At 38.9% G+C, this 17184-nt stretch overlaps 2 protein-coding genes across 2 annotated transcripts in view; one reads left to right on the top strand and one right to left on the bottom strand.

The window, feature by feature from the left end:
* LOC135714316 (uncharacterized protein DDB_G0284459-like) overlaps nt 1-17184 on the bottom strand; it is a 316729-nt gene that overhangs the window by 69608 nt on the left and 229937 nt on the right. The window lies entirely within an intron of this gene.
* LOC135714389 (uncharacterized) lies at nt 1304-2109 on the top strand. The gene is made up of 3 exons (XM_065237737.1): nt 1304-1403; nt 1469-1897; nt 2021-2109. The coding sequence occupies exons 1-3, from the start codon at nt 1359-1361 to the stop codon at nt 2105-2107; spliced, it is 561 nt and encodes a 186-aa protein (XP_065093809.1). The 5' UTR covers nt 1304-1358; the 3' UTR covers nt 2108-2109.

Here is a 17184-nt window from a genome sequence, read left to right on the forward strand (position 1 = left end):
TAAAGTAAAAGTAAAGTAAAAGTAAAGTAAAAGTAAAGTAAAAGTAAAGTAAAAGTAAAGTAAAAGTTAAGTAAAAGTTAAGTAAAAGTAAAGTAAAAGTAAAGTAAAAGTAAAGTAAAAGTAAAGTAAAAGTAAAGTAAAAGTAAAGTAAATGTTAAGTAAAAGTAAAGTAAAAGTAAGGTAAAAGTGAAGTAAAAGTAAAATTTACTCCATGTATTAGCAAAATTTACTAACATCCAATTAGTATGGTGCAATAGTATGGGCATCAGTTACGACTAATATAGAAGCATTTGCATTCAAATCAGTTTTGTCGTCTCAGAGAATTGTGAATAAGAAAAGTAGCAAAGCTATTTCCTTATTGATATTGATGATACATATTTATGGGTTTATAGCGGTTCACAAATAAATCAAGTTTAAACTGCACTATTGATTCAGCAAGCACGGTTGTTATTTTATAATCCGACTTCTGCTGTTCCGAAATTAATCATGTTTTGTTGTTTTTGACATCATCCACATCCAGAGAGCCAGTCACTTCAAATGTATGGGAATGTTAGGAAACCATTTGGAAGTGCATGAAAGTTTTCAGTTTTTATTCATTATCGTCTTTATGGGCAGTTTTAGATGCACAAAATTTGCATGAGTACATTACTATGGTGATAAGGTAAACACTCGTTTATTTGTTTTCTTCTGTGAAAGCATGTTTAGTCACAAATCATGGATTTTCTGATATTCTCCATACTGCAAAAATGATTTTCCTACCACTGAAGGGGCGACATCTCTCGGATCTTCAGTACAGCTACTACTCAAATCATATAATCAATTCTGCCTTTCCGTGTATTAACCAGCCACTTAACATTCTGTATGATCGTTCATAGCTTCAATCCAATAATTAGCATCGAACTCCTTACCAAAAACATATGTAGACTTACATTTCAAACCAAACAGGCATCTTCTCCGTGATTCAAAGTAAGTGAATGACTAACCTCCTCTAACTGATTCAATCGCTTATCCGTAAATTAGGGCTTATATTTCTATGATCGATAACATTATCTTGACCAAAAAGTCACATTTCGTCAACGCACCATAATCCTACTTCCAAAATCATCGATTGAAATCATTTTACAATCTTCTTTTATCGATCCAAGCTATGCTACCACGCTTATCGGCGATATCAAAATTTGTCATAAGTAATAAACCGAAACGCAATCACCACAACCGTTTCCATAAAAGCCCACATATTTGTGATCAACCATCAGTATCGGATCGCCAGCCGTTGCTTACACATTCTCACGGAAAAAAAAATGCACGCTCAACTGCTCCGGGTAGCATCGTGTGCCATCGCACTGTCACTTTTGGCCATGATCCAAGCCCAACGAGACTGCCTGGCTCCACCGCCACCAGCCGTAAGTATTGTAATCGATTGTAACCGTTGTTAATTTGACCATCGCACCCGTCCTTCGTTTTGCAGAGCCCTAAAATCTGCTGTCCTTGGATGGACGGTGGCACCACCTACAACGATACGATCTACATCGAATGTTGGGGACGGTTCGCCCAGTTTCCCATGGTACCAATCCCCGGCGGAGGCCTAGCCGGTGGTTCGGCCGGGTGTGTCTCCGAGTGTCTATTCAACTATTTGGATGTGTTCGACCACAATTCCAGCGATGATGGCAAATTGATTAATTTCTACGCATTGAACGAGCACGTCAAGGAGATCTCCGACCCGGACCGCTATCCGTTGATGTATCTGGCGATGCGGTACTGCATCGGAGAGGCCAACCGGAGGGCGACAGTATTCAGTGAAATCCAACAGCGGGACCCACCGGTCGTACCCGGGTTGGACAACTGTAATCCCATTTCGGGCTTCACCATGTCTTGTATGAACGCGTACACCATCCGGGTGGGTGTATTTGTGTAATTCAATTTGATGCCCTGTGGTTTTTCGTGTCATACCGTTTTGTGTACTGACAAGCTGACCGGGCCCAGCGGCAGCTGTTAATTAATGAGAAATGTTTCATTGCAGTTCTGCCCGGATTGGACCCCCAACGAGGAAGAAGGGTGCGACGATCTGTTGGATTTCTACACCCAGTGCCCACTGAATCCGTACTAGACGGATGCAGGAAAGAGCGGAGTTTGGGGAGACCGATAGGCTTCTAGATAATTGTGAGGCCTCCGGCTGATGTGGTTCATGATTGGCACACATTTCAGGTCTAATAAAATAACGTTCATTAATCATGTTTGAGTTTTTAATTTATTGATTGAACTCTAAAACAATGCATCAAAATGCTACAGTTGACAGTTAAATTGCAGTTGTCAAAACGTAGTGCAGCGCGACACCCCAAAATGACGGCAATATTAAAACCAAACCAATAAAAAAGCTTTTCAATTACAAACACTCAACAGAAAAGGCAGTGCCGAACATCGGACAGCCATCGCAAAAGCATGGAACTTGGCAAATAGCAGAAAATCTCTCCTTCGATTAAATATTAATAAAGATTTGCGATTTGTCGGATTTTTCCAAACACCGTCGTTCAGCAGTATCATCACCGGCGTGTCGGTGAGAATATACCAATCCTCTATCGATTGTGTGAGTGTGTGTCTGTGTGCTGATGCTGTCCTGTCGTTGCTTTCCTTTATACATTTTTAATGGTCCCATTCGGTGATGTTTTTATCGGAAACGATTTGTAATTGTCTATCTCTGCCTCTACTGTCTTGTTGACTTTCTCCATTCATGAGCCTTCTCGGAATACGGAGTTATTACCCCGAAGAAGACGGATCTCCGATGAGACCGAAGTGAAATACGTTCCTAGCCGTGATAGGTGGATTTTGAGGGGGGTCAGAACTGCTGGCGGCGTTGAAAGCCTTACTGACGTAAGCAAAGTTCCAGGGATTGATTTGTTAGTATACAGCTTCCAATCAATTTGTGATGCACCCCTTTTCGATAACCTTCGGTCCGAGGGTTACGTGGAGGCGGTGATGGAAACAAATATTTTGCCGAAAGGCATGATATTTGTGGGAGGATGAAGTTCGATGATTAAGTTTTGAGGTTATAATTGTAATTTATTTTTAAAATGTTTTTAGGTTACTTCATACGCGAAAAAAAATCTCAAATTTCAGAGTTGGTTGGAAATGCTATCTAACATGAAGTTTTAGTGTGAAAATTTATAAGCTAAAGAATGGACTTAGAAGATGGTAGGTAGATAGTTCCGTTAGAGTAGGTAGTATAACCATTTAATAGAAGTTGAAAATGAGCGAAGGGCCATGCGACAGTACAAAGTCAAACGCACACTTCTTTGCCTAACCCGTACGATGTACGCTGAGATTTGAAGTATAATGATGATGAGTTCCGACATGCCCATAGACCATTACTTCTCAGTTCGATTGAGGCTATTCGGGCGATGAAACAATATAGGCACACATCTTATTTCCTTTCAAAGGTAAGGGAGCAGATGAGTTTGCTGGTCGAAAGATCATATATGATTACCTTTGTATGGGTCCCCTCACATTGCTCAATCCCATGCAATGATAAGGCAGACTTTCTCGCAAAGGTGGGCGCACAACAAGGCCAGATTTATGATTGAAGAATTTTACATGATGAATTTTACCATTTAGTACGTCGGAGTTCTCTTTTAAGTTGGTAAAATGATTGGACAAGTAATTTTCTTAGACGGTGATTAATTTCCATTATTCCAAATGTTTCTTCGAGATCGTGGTTCAATGGTCTGGATGTAAGTCGGGGCTTCATTAAATGTCAAGACTTATGTCTAACCAATACTCGCTAGCCGCACATCTCTACAGAATAAACCTCGTTAACAGCAATACATGTAGGTGCAGAACCGGTTATGATGACATCGATCACGCAGTTTGGTATTGCCCGGGTACTGACGCCTCTAGAGCACGACTGTTGGATACCCTCCGTGATCTTCCCTATATGCAGGCGATCTACGAATTACTTTGTTTGTCTAATGTTAGTGTTTGATGTGACCATCCCCTCCTTTCCAAACAATTTCCAGCCACTTTATCCCAGTCTTATTATCCTTCTGTTTCTGTGCTACTTGCCCCTGCCCAGCCAGGATTTGGTCAACCGTCCGAGAGTAGTATATGAAGGAGGCTTCAAAAACCAGTTTCCTACCTAGCTCCTTCCAATCGAAATTGTTACCCATTAACCTCGAGCCCGGAAAGAGTAATTGGTACCCAATACTAACCTAAAATTACTGCTGTTTAAAACGTAAATACAAACATTACTGATTTTTGGCTCCGTAAAGTGTCACATACGACTGAGCCTAGTAAATATACGAACTAGTAAAAAAAATACAGATCATTCTGATTAGATCCTTTCCAGTTGTTTGTTTAAACATAATTTAATATTTACCAAAATACCGTCTCGAGCTCGGCTTGATGGCTGTTCCTTTTGCTTACTGAATAGAAGATCGTCCGTTTAAGACGTGTTTATTGGAAATGCATATCAAATCCTTTATAAGAGCAGTTATTGTCGTCGTCTATGAGGTCATCTTTGGGACCGAAATCTAGTTACAGCAAGTTGAACGCGAACTTGATCGTAATTATTTTTTGTGATATAAGGAGCTCGGTGGCCTAGTGGTGACCGATTTTGCTTATTGACAAATATATCATGATCCATTCATGCCTTCTCCAAATGTTACAATGGCGACCCGCAAAATATTACTTCACACCCCATCTAGCGTTGAAAAAGGTCAGCAACAATCATTCAATTACAATCGAGGGGTGCGAATATATCACTTATTACAAAAGAAAGAGTCAAATTATTTTCATTAATTACATTGTGTATATTATTTTAAAATGTGTCTCACATGTCACTGTTGTCACCAAACAAAATAAAATGCTGAAATACATTCATTTGAAATATTAAACAAATTTTCATTTCGTTTACCCCTCGTGACGATAAATAAATACATTGGTAGACTTTTTGTCCAAATTTCAATAAAAATAAAATTTCGGTTCGCCAGCTAAGCGAAAGAGGGAATCATATTGTTAATATATCTCAAGCTCCTTCACATTATAGAGTAAACAAGTACGTAAAAGAAATAATATTCAAGTTTTAGGAAAGCCGTGTCGATAGCAATCTATAAAAAAAATCCTTCTCAAGAGAAGTTTTTATCGTAATTGCACACACTAAGATTATTTTACAGATTTCTGTAAAATTTTACCGAAATCTCAACAGCTGAACGTTCGGTAAACAATTTTACAGTTTTCCTGTAATTATTTACAGGTATCTGTGATAAATTCACAGATATTTGTGAAAAATTACAGGAAATCTGCAAAACTGTTTACCGAACGTTCAGCTGTTGAGGTTTCGGTAAAATTTTACAGATTTCTGTAAAAATTTCTAAGTGTGCAGGAACTTTATCAAGAGCTTGGCCGTAATTGGCGACCGATTTTGCTTGCTGAGCAGAAAATGATGTGTTCAATCCCAAGCTCCTTCAAATTATGAGTTAAATTTTAAATCGGCTCTCCTTCAAAATACGATGTAAAGCGTAAAGAAATTCGGTTGGAGGGCGGGTACGTAAATTAAGTCATATTTGAGTTTTATGAAAGATGTTGTCATCGTTGTGGGTGAGGTTGCCGCCGAGATAAGGAGCTGGGTGACCTAGTGGCGACCAATTTTGCTTACTGAACAAAAGACCGTGGGCTCAATTCCACGTTGATTCGCGCTATTGAATCGTTTGTACATTTTGCATTTTGTCCCATTGTTGGGGTGCATTGTAGTGCATTTTACCCGCACATGGCTGTATTTTGCACCGATTAGAGGCATTTTCAAAGTTTTCATGCATGTTGCAAATATAAACAACTAAATAACGCTTCAGAGAATTTATGCAATTCATGATATTCATAGTTGCTTTATGTTTTAACGGAAAAAAAACCTTGATTTCCTTAACGGGTGCATATTAACCCAGGAACCCCCACCAAACTTTCGAGTTGCGGCTCGACCAAGACCTACGCCTTCTAATGAACCACACTCAAAACTGTGTACATGTTAAATGTGTTGGTTCGAATGCAACTTAGGACGAGATGGACTGGAGGTGATCAAAAATAAATACAAATGGCGACTTCAGATGGACGATGTGGTGTAGACATTAAACTTCACAACCTGTCTGAAAATGTGACGAAAGACGAAATAGTTGCTGCCTTGAAGCAGTTCGGCGATGCATTGAGCACGAAGGAGCTAACCTGGAGCGAAAATTGTGTCGTCCAAGGGACTTCTTCAGGAGTTTGGGCTATCAAGATGGACTTGCGACGACACATCAAATCTTTCATCGACATACAAGGCGAACAAACACTGGTGACTTATCGCAACCAGCCTCGAACCTGCCAACATTGCATGAATCTGTCACATCCAGGCAGTACATGCGACGAAAAAAATTGGTGCGAAAGGTTGACCTCGAAAGCCGCCTGAAACGAGCGCAAGCAGGCCCAGGTTCAAGCATACAATGCGCAAATACTGGCTCACCATAGCTGCGTTAAACAATGTAGCTCATCTGGCTCCAACACCTCCGTTCGTGCGGTTCTTACCCACGAACGAGCCATATACATTAGCACTAGCGTGCACAGGAATCTTGTTAAGGAGGGGCATTTTATTTCTGGGGATTAAATGATGGGAGATGGTTCTGTCCACCCACCACTATTTCCCTACTGTTTAATTTAGCTAATTTTATTTATTTTTTGCTCCGGTGGTGGTTCATCTTCTTCAATGCAAACTGCGGAAATTGACAATTTAACAGACAATGATGCCGAACATTCAACATGTTTTAAAGATGATATAAAAGACAATCCCGAATTTATTGCAACGCTCATAAACAGCTGTAACTTTTTAACAACGGTAACAAATGACTTGAAATTTTCAGAGAAGATTCTTAGACGATTTTTTAGTAAGACAACAATAGACCAAGGTTCAATGGAAAACTAATACCCACTGTTCAATTAGGGAATCCAAAAGTCTTTAAACTTTGTACAGTTGCGAAAAAGTCCATCCTCAGAATTTCTTGAGGTTCTTTTCGAAATTTTTAGCACTCTATGAGCTCCTTTGAAATTCTTCTCAGAAGTCTTCTGGAATTATTTTTAGAACTCTTCTTGACTTTTACTCAGAACACCTTGGAACTGAAATTCCTTTAGAGTATCAGAAGAATTTCCTAAAAAAATGTTCCTGGAATGAGCTAGTAATTATCGGTACTCCCTTGAAATTTTCCTCAAAATCCCTTTGGAATTTCACTCAAAACTTAATTTTCTCGGTATTCTTTTCGGAATTATCTAGAAACTAACGCAGAATTTTCTTGAAATACTCCCCAGAAATTCTTTGGAACTGTCATCAGAATTCAATATCCTTGAGGTTCTTATCGGATTTTTTTAGAACTCTCCTAGGAGCTCTTTTGAAGTTCTTCTCAGAATTCCACTGGAATTATATTTAGAACTCTTCGTGTTTTTTCTCAGAACACATTGGAATTGAATGAGCTAGAAATTATCCTCGGAATTCGCTTGAAATTTTGCTTTAAATTCCTTAGAAATTACACTCAAAATTGGATTTTCTCGGTATTCTTTTCAAAATTGTGCAAAATGCACTAAAAATTATCTGCAGAATTTTCTTTAAATTCTCCCCAGAAATATTTAGGAACTGTCATAAGAATTAAATATCCTTGAGACTCTTCTCGGAATATTTTAGATTTTTTTTTTCTCAGAACACCTTGAAACTGAAATTTCCCTAAAGTTTCAGAAGAATTTCCTCTGCATTCTCCAGAAAGTCTTCCCAGAATGAGCTTGAAATTATCCTCGGAGCTCCATTGAAATTTTTCTCAACATCCCTTTGGAATTTCATTCAAAATTTGATTCTCTCGGTATTCTTTTAGAAATTATCTTGGAACTATCTGTAGGATTCACTAGAGATTGTTCGCAGAATTTTCTTTTAGAACTATCCTCAGAATTCAATACCCTTGAGGTTCTTCTCGGAAATCAAGATTAAGTTGTCCACCCATTCACCAAATCGTTGTAGTTTTTCTACCATAAATGTTCAATAAAGCTTGCCCCTCCATTCACCAGACCTGTGCAATTTTTACATCAGGCCTCTCCATGCAGCAGATTGTTGCAAATCTTACACCAGAAATTTCCAATACAAATTTGCCACCGGAAAATTTCAATTGATCAGAACGATGCAAATTTACCACCATTAATGTTCAATAAAAATTGCTTCTCCAATCTTCTGATTGGTGCAGATTTCCTTTTTCCATTTTTTTTTCCACCAGACATTTTCAATATAGCTTGCTTTTCCTATCATCAAAATGTTACAGGTTTTCCACCAAATAAAGCTTGCCCCTATTTTTAGATTTTTCATCATAAATTTTCAGTAAAGCAGCTTCCCTCCAAACATCAGAATGGTGCAAATTTTACACCAGAAATTATTATTAAAATTTGTTTCTCTTTTCAGCACAAGGATGCAAATTTAAGACCAAAATTTTTTCCAAAAAGCTTGCCCACCCGTTCAACAGAACGGTGCAGATTTTCCACCAGAATTTTTCAATAAAGCTTAATTTTAAATAAAGCTTGTGCCTTCATTTACCAAACCAGTGCAAGTTTTTCACCAGAAATTTTCCGTTCATTTCATTTATCAGAGCGATGCAAATTTTGCACCAGAAATTTTCAATTAATCATGCTCCTCCATTCACCAAAACGGTGCACAAAAAATTGTCAGTGAAGTTTGTTTCACAATGCACCTTTGTGATGCAATTTTCAGGCTTTGGCTCTTCATGCACCAGAATGCTGCAAATTTACCACCATAAATTTTCAATGAAGCTTGCATTCATCATAACGATGCAAATTATGCACCAGAAAAATGATAAACCTTGCTTCTATATTCACCACAGTGCAGCGAACTTTCCACCAGACATTTTCAGTTAAATGTGCACCTCCAAATTTTTAGCGTTATTCAATTTTTCCAATTTTCATTTTGATTAGTCCCTCCATGCACCACATTGATGATATTTTACACCAGAAATATTCAATATAAAGCTTTTTCTTCGATCTACCATCACGAAGGTGAATTTTTTCAACCCTAAATTTACCCTCTTCTTTAAACCCTCCATCACTTTGACCAATAAGCTAAAGGCTGACTAAGGCTGTAAACCATTTGCCGAGTTAAATTTAACTCGTGGTAAAAAGTGACATTTCGAATGTTATTACTCATGTTCGAAAATCCGTGTGTTACCGATCGATCGGTTTTCAAGCAGAACTCAGCCACGGTTGCCAAAATTTAACTTCTTGTCTTGTCTTGCCTTAGGCTCTGAACCATTTAGCGGATTTTTTAACTTGTGGTTAAAATTTGACAGATGGAAAGTTATCGATTAACCCTTATTTCTGACCGACAAGAAGTCCAATTTTGACAACCGTGGCTGAGTTCTGCTTGAAAACCGATCGATCGGTAACTTTCGAAATGTCATTTTTAACCACGAGTTAAATTAAACTCGGCAAATGGTTCACGACCTAAAAGTAAATTGACAAATCCAAGTGTCAATCGGCTACCGTGGCACTGCAATCGCAGCGGTGATAAGTCCGAAATAATGTGTCAAACTGAATACATGAAGTCAAAAAATGATCCGAGCAAAAAGTAGTACTCGTAATAATGGTATATTATGCTGAATTTTATCGTACTTTGTTTCGAAAATATCTGCCAAATAAACAAACATCATCCAAATCACCCGATTCGTCCACCGACTTAATCTATTGCCACCACGGCCCAACAAAGTCACTTTCAATCGATTATCGTCAAGCGACGACGAAGCTGTCAATCATCGCTTTCAATTGAAAGTCATTCTGTCTTCTCTTCGAGCAGATGCTCTTCAACATCAACAGAACCACTTTCGATCAGTTTTCATGCTGTTGTATAGCCTTGACTAGTGTTCATTTCGTCTTTCATTGTCAAATGAACTTACTTGCGCAATCGAACCAAATTCACGCAGTTTTTCCGACTTTTGTTGATTGTTCACTCGCATGCTCATAGATCTGTGCCCGTGGATGTAAAATTTATCATTGTCGGGTGATTTGTTTACCCATCAATATGGGTATTTTTGGAATCGGAGGGACGTCTAGAGACCGAAAATCGATGACCGACGCCATTTTGAAATCCAAGATGACGACTTTTGATTCCAGAAAAAGTGTGAAATACTGACAACGATTTATCAATATGGGTATTTTTGGAATCGGGGTGACGTCTGAGGATCGAAAATCGATATGCGACACAATTTTAAAATCCAAGATGACGGCTTCCATTTTAAAAAATATGATGACGTCTAGAGGCTGAAAATCGATATCCGACGCCAATTTGAATCAATGATCGCCATATTGAAATCTAAGATGGCAGCTTCCTTTTTCAGAAAAAGTGGAAAATACTGTCAAATAGCCATCAATAGGGTAATGTTTTAATCGGGGTGACGTCTAGAGGTTGAAAATCGATATCCGACGACATTTTGAAATCCAATATGGCGGTTTCCTATATCAGAAAAATGGGAAAATCCTGTTGCCGACCCTCAATCTGGGTATTTTTGAAATCGGGTGACGTCTAGAGATTGGAAATAGATATGCGACGCCATTTTGAAATCCTAGATTGTAACTTCCGGTTCAAACAAATGTGGGAAATACTGTCAAACACACATCAATATGGTATTTTTGGGATTGGAATGAAATCTAGAGACTGAAAATCGATATCCGACCCCATTTTGAAATCAAAGATGGCGGCTTTAATGTCGTTTTCGTTTTTGCGGTGTAGCTACACCGGTGTTACACTGCCGTACACCAAAATATTTTAGGGTGTAGATATAGGATGCACCTTTGTTTACAAACAAATGATGTTAAGCTGTCAAAGACTCGCACTTATTCCTGCTTACACTAAACCAGTGCTACACCGCAAAAACGAAAACGACATAAGTAATCGGCATGTCATCTAGAGGCCAGAAATGGATGTCTGACGCCATTTTGAAATCCATGATGGCGGCTTCCGATTTAAGAAAAAAATAGGAAATACTTTCAAATACCCATAGTTTTTTATTCGGGGTGACTAGAGATTGGAAATAGATATGCGACGCCATTTTGAAATCCAAGATGGTGGCTTCCAGATTTAGAAAAAGTGGGAAATACTAACAAATACCCATCAATATGAGTATTTTTGGAATCGGGATGTCGTTTAGAGAATGAAAGTCGATGTCCGACGCCATTCTTAAATTCTTGAAATTTTGAAAAAATTGAAAATTCTATCAAAATCCATACATACAGTTTTCAATCAGGGTAATGTCTAGAAGCTGGAAATCAATATCCGATGCCATTGTGAAATCCAAGATGGCGGCTTCCGATTTGAGAAAAAGTGTCAAATACCCTAAAATAAGGAAATTTTCAGAACTAAAATATGGGAAATTTTCAGAACGTAGATGCCAAAAATCGATGTCAGACGCCATATTTAAAACCAAGATGACGACTTCTGGTTTCAGAAAAAGTGGGAAATACTGTTAAATACCCATCAATGCAGGTATTTTCAAAACTCCAGCAATGTCTCGAGTCCAGAAACCAATGTTTGACGCCATGTTAAAAGCTAGCAAAATGGGTACTTTAGGAATCGGAGTGACATCAAGATGGCAGCTTCCAATTTTACGAAAAGTGTCAAATACCCTACAAATGGCGTCGAATATCGATTTTCATATCTTAGGATGTTTTACATTTTTTTTTTCTGAGCCCGATGGCCGGCATATTGGAATCCAAAATGGCTTCAGACATCGATTTTCGGCACCTTCGCATCGTCCCCGTTCCTAAAATACCAATATTGTAGGGTATTTGAGACTTTTCCTTATCCCGGCGACCGCCATCTTGAATTCGTTAATTTAATTTTCGTTTAATATAAAATAACATTTTATTACTACATAGTCCAGATGACATCACTATCGGCAACCGATATTGTGTGGATACTATCTGGATACTATGTATCGATGCCTGACGACGCGACGCGTCACAAGTCGAATGATCCCCGAATTGAAGTGAAAGTGGAAAAAATGAAGGAAGCAGATTTCGAGTCATTCATTGCGTCAATTGAAACAAGTCTTTGCTTCAAATCAAATGAACTGATGTACTTGACGAACGAAACAAGCGATAGTCAAGTCATGTTTGATATGAGAAATGTTCATCGTGACTCGGTAACAAGGAACACAATGACTTACACGAAAATGATATTGCTCGAAATGAACCGATTCTGCGGAGAGTTCATTTTATTTTCTTTGTTTCAAAAATGCAGAACTCTTATTGCCACTTAAAATTTAATTTCAGTCAGAGTATTAATCAGCAGATTAAATCGTTTTTCGTCTGGTGATACACCGAGCAATCGGCCTATTTGATAGTTTTTCGTCGATTGATTTAGTCGGCCAACTTTGTCTGCTGTTTAATCGGCACATGATTTCAAACCTTGACATGTTTTCTATAATTTAAAAGTCTTGAAGAAGATTTTTATTTAGGAACAATGCATTACAAATTAGTTTTATGCATTTGGTACAAGATTCATCCATTTTAACAAGAGATTTGCAAGAAATTACATTGAAATTAAACAATTTTGCAAACAATCAATAGAATTGTCAAAGACTGTCACAGACTTATCACCGTCGGTTAGTGCTTATACATGCCACCAGGCGCGCAGGAGTTTAAGTTGGATTTCTCAATTGGTACGCCCCTCCCCGGAAGCTAGCGTGCCTCTAGTGTTGTGAATTGAAAATCTTTGACAGTGGTTTATTTAAACTTCTATAGAGAACAACTGGTGCAAGTTTGATCAAAGTATTGTACACAACAACAACTGGAAAATCCGGAGTGGTCCGCTTCCAAGCTGGCTAAAGTGCTAGTCTGTCAAAAGTTTGTCGAGTGCTCAAACCCTACAAGGAAACTCTGAGTGTAGAAGGAATCAACGGACCTACGAAAAAACTGGAACCAAGGATCGTCAGCTGCGCAGCAAGGTGTGTTAAAGCCATCGACGATCTTTCGATCCGAGATGTGGCCAGAAGGTACAACGACAACTTTCAAACGGTGCAGAACCTTCTTCGCCAGGGATGGATACAAGTCGTACAAAGCCAGTAAACATCCGGACCGGTACATGAAGCAGAATTCCGTGACCAAAAATCATACAAGGCTATTGTACGACCGTGTTTTGACGAAACACAAGGGCTGCACTTTGATCGATGACGAAACATACGTCAAACTCGATTTTAAGCAGCTTTCCAGTCAAAAGTTTTACATCACGACTGTACGTGGGGATGTACTGGGAAGATTCGAGCTCGTGTTTGCCGACAAGTTCGCGAAGGAGGCCATGATTTGGCAAGTGATTTGCAGTTGTGGCCTGAAAACGGAACCATTCGTCACATCCTCCACGATGACATCCCAAGTTTACATAGAAGAATGCCTGAAAAAGCGTGTATTGCCGTTCATCCGTAAGCATAGGGGCAAGTTCATCTTTTGGCCCGATTTGGCCAGCTGCCACTACTCCAAGGTGGTTCTGGAGTGGTATGCTGCCAACAAGATCGATTTTGTGTCCAAGCTAATGAATTCTCCGAATTGCCCGGAATTTCGACCAATCGAAACATACTGGGCAATTTCAAAGCAGCGACTTCGACGAAACGGCGGGGCAGTCAAGGACATCCAACAAATGTGGGTGAAGAAATCAGGCTGTTTGTACAAACGTCCACTACCTGTGTTCCTACCCTACCAGCTGTGTGTTATATTGTATCCCTATACACTATCAATAAATAGAGTAGTATCTCGAATACCTCCGCCATGGCAGGACGGTCAAGCAAACTGTGTCTTTTATTCATACATCCGTAAATAAACACAACGTAGGAAAAGTTCTGCCCGTGCGCGATCACAGGCATAACGTTTGATAACGGCACAAAATCATTTGTAAACAAACCTTCTAAGAATATTTACACGCGAACCACAGTACTCTCACGCAAACCAATACCACTTTCGAAAAGGTGATAGTTGCCCCTATCCGATGATATTGTTGGTTTGCGTGAGCGTACTTTGGTTCGCAAGTAAAAGGCCTTAGAAAGTTTGTTTACAAATGCTTTTGTGCCGTTATCAAATGGTATGCCTAAAATGCACTGATTCCGTATCCGTTTCCACTGTGCGGGCGCTGATGGGCTCCATCAAGAGAAAGGTTCGAGATTTCGTTCGAACTGGAGAAATGTAACCATCTAATGCTGTAACTTTGAAGTTTTAATTAAAGTACTGTAAAGCAACCACTTTTTAAACTTATTGAATCACGAATTACAAGTATTTTTGTGCGACAAAATTTACTTTTAGTCAGCCTTTATAATGTCGGTAGTATTAACACCAACGCTAGATATCTAATGCAAACAAAATCCAATCGTTGTATTCGTTCATTTGCCTGACCGACCTACCATAATAAACGTGTACCATATACTGACGATATCTTAGATGGTGCGACCATACCACATAAAATTGGGATGATATCCCGAATTGGTGGTTAGGCGCATCTTATGGTTATTGTTTATGCGGGTAGACATTGCTTTCCTCCTAGAATTAAAACACCAACATTTATGCATAACAGGTTTCAATGTCATTACTAATGGGGACAGTGCCAGAAGAGGGACTGTAGGATTGGGCGATCTTGGATCGATCTTTGGAAGATCGATCTTTTTCATCGAGATTTCCGATTTTTTGGATCGATTCTTTGTCCACGAAAAGATCGAAAAAATCGATCTCTTCTTTCGATCTTTTAGAATTTCAAAAAACAGTAGGTGTTAAATTTTGAAATTGTATTTACATCGAAAAAACGATTTACTCTCACCCCAGACTGCGAGGTAAATTTAACGAACACAACATCATCATCAGCATCGCTCCCTATCCCTACAATGGCGTCACTATTTGCGTTTCCGATATTTATGAATACAGCAATATTTGAAGGTTTTCGCTACCTCCCTCCTGTGCTCATTGCTCCTTACCGTCACGACAACATATTTCTTGGGGTACCAACGTGAACAAGCGTATAGTCCGTATGAGAAAATGAGCATAACAATAACAAGCCAACATTTTTTGCTAGAGCGAAAGTGAGGATAGCAAACTAAGTACTTGGAAATGGGATTACGCAAGTGTCAGAAACGTCAAACGTCAGAAAGTTCAATTAAAATTAAAATCATAAGATCGATCTACCAAAGATCGATTCTTTGGTACCGATTTAATCAGTGGATCGATTCTAGAGCCAAATATAGCATCGATTCGTCAAGATCGATCTTTCTCTGAAGATCGCCCAATCCTAAGGGACTGTCATTGCATTGAAAGCACACATTCCTTCTTCAAACATGCAGCGTAGCCTCGAGCGTTTTAACAGTTAAACTTGGCCTCTATATATATATGTTCCATCTGGTGTAAACAATTACACGACACGTAAGTCTTTGTTCCAAAAGTCTCTTCCTTTTTATCTACAGGACTCAGCCGTTTTTGTCAGTTAATAAGAGATTTTAAACAACAGTAGTTACTTACTTCCCCTCTGCAGTAAAATTATGTTGCAATAAAATATTCCTAGTAGCATTAAACTACATCCTAGTTGTGAGTTTGTCTTCGGCAATGTTATTCATTCTTCCCCGTTTGAAACTGTTTTCGTACTTAAAGATGCAAATATTTCTCATTTCACACCAAACTCGTCAAATAAGCTTGTTTTTACTTATTAAAAAGTACAATAAAACGATTTGACGAAAACGCATAATTAAAATCCCAATTTTTCCTACGCAGACCTGGAAAAATTGTTGAAAGTGGATCAGGAGGAAACTGAAACCAGGATGGACGCTGCGACCGGTAGAAGAGTGGCCAGCGTTTTCAAGCGTAGTCCTTCCTGCCATTTCCATCAGAGATTTTGGTAAGAAGCTGGGAATATCGCAACACAACAGCGCAAAGAGCCAAGAAACGAGCCGGACTGTCAACATACAAGGCTACAGTGACACCTAATCGAGATTATAAGCAAAACATCACGGCCAAAGCAAGAGCACGTAAGTTTTACACGATATTGTTGACCAAGTTTGTTTGCGTTAATGGACTATGAAATATACGTGAAGGCAGATTTCAAGCAGCTCCCAAGTCAAGAGTTTTACACGGCTACCGGAAAAGGACAGGTTCAAGATAAGTTCAAGCAGAACAAGTTGTCAAAGTTCGCGAAAAAGGTTAAGGGAATTGGTTTGGCAGGCGATTTGCACATGTGGGCTGAAAAGCGGACTTTTCGTGACAACTGGCACTGTTAACCAAGATTTTTATGTATGTAAAGAAATGTTTGCAAAAACGCCTAACGCCGCCAACAACGTCCAAGTCGTACCCAAGGACAAAAAACTCGCCGAAGCTGCGCCCAACCGAAAAATATTGGGCAATCGTTTAGCGAAACCTTAAGAAAACTCAGGAAAAAGATAAAAATTAGAAACAGTTCAAAGCAAATTGGCGTTCAGCATCAAATAAGGTTGATTCAACAGCGGTACAAAATCTGCTGGATGGTGTGGAACGTTTAGCCCGGCAGTTCGCATTTGGAAAGTCGGAAGCCTAATACAATAGTATTCCTGCATTTTGTAGCCGTTGAAGTTAAAAAAAAGTTCGATTATTTATATAATAACAAACAGTATGCACTTAATTATGTTTGACCAATTTTTGACCGTTCCACCCTTTAATCACACTTTTTGAATTTTTGGTGCAGTCCAGTTGTAGATGCAATCAGCAATATAGTCTGAAAGATTTAAAACGTAATCATCATACTTCATTAAAGAACATTTTTCTGAAACATCATCAAAAGCATATGAAGTGACCAAAGTAATTAGTGTCTTTCTAATCCCTCTGCCACGAATGGACACACCTGGCACGTAGAAATTTTTTGAAGGCAAAAGAAAAGGTGTCACATCTGACATCCTGAATTTCCTCATTATTACCATCCCTTCAATCAAATTATTACTTCTTTAAACCTCATTCAAACTTCATCAATCAACCGATGCAAAAACCTTCCCACCTGATGGCCATCCCATTAGCTCATCTACCGAAATTAGGTTCCTTTTCTCCACCTGCTGCACACCCCAACTGGAAAATACTTTGATTACGAAAATCCCACTCCAAAACCGAAAAGCCACCCCACCCGGAGATTCGGAATTAATTCCC

The sequence above is a fragment of the Ochlerotatus camptorhynchus genome, unplaced genomic scaffold, assembly GCF_037179485.1.
Source record: "Ochlerotatus camptorhynchus isolate MF236.1 unplaced genomic scaffold, CSIRO-AGI_Acam_v1.1 ptg000639l, whole genome shotgun sequence".
NCBI lineage: Eukaryota > Metazoa > Arthropoda > Insecta > Diptera > Culicidae > Ochlerotatus > Ochlerotatus camptorhynchus.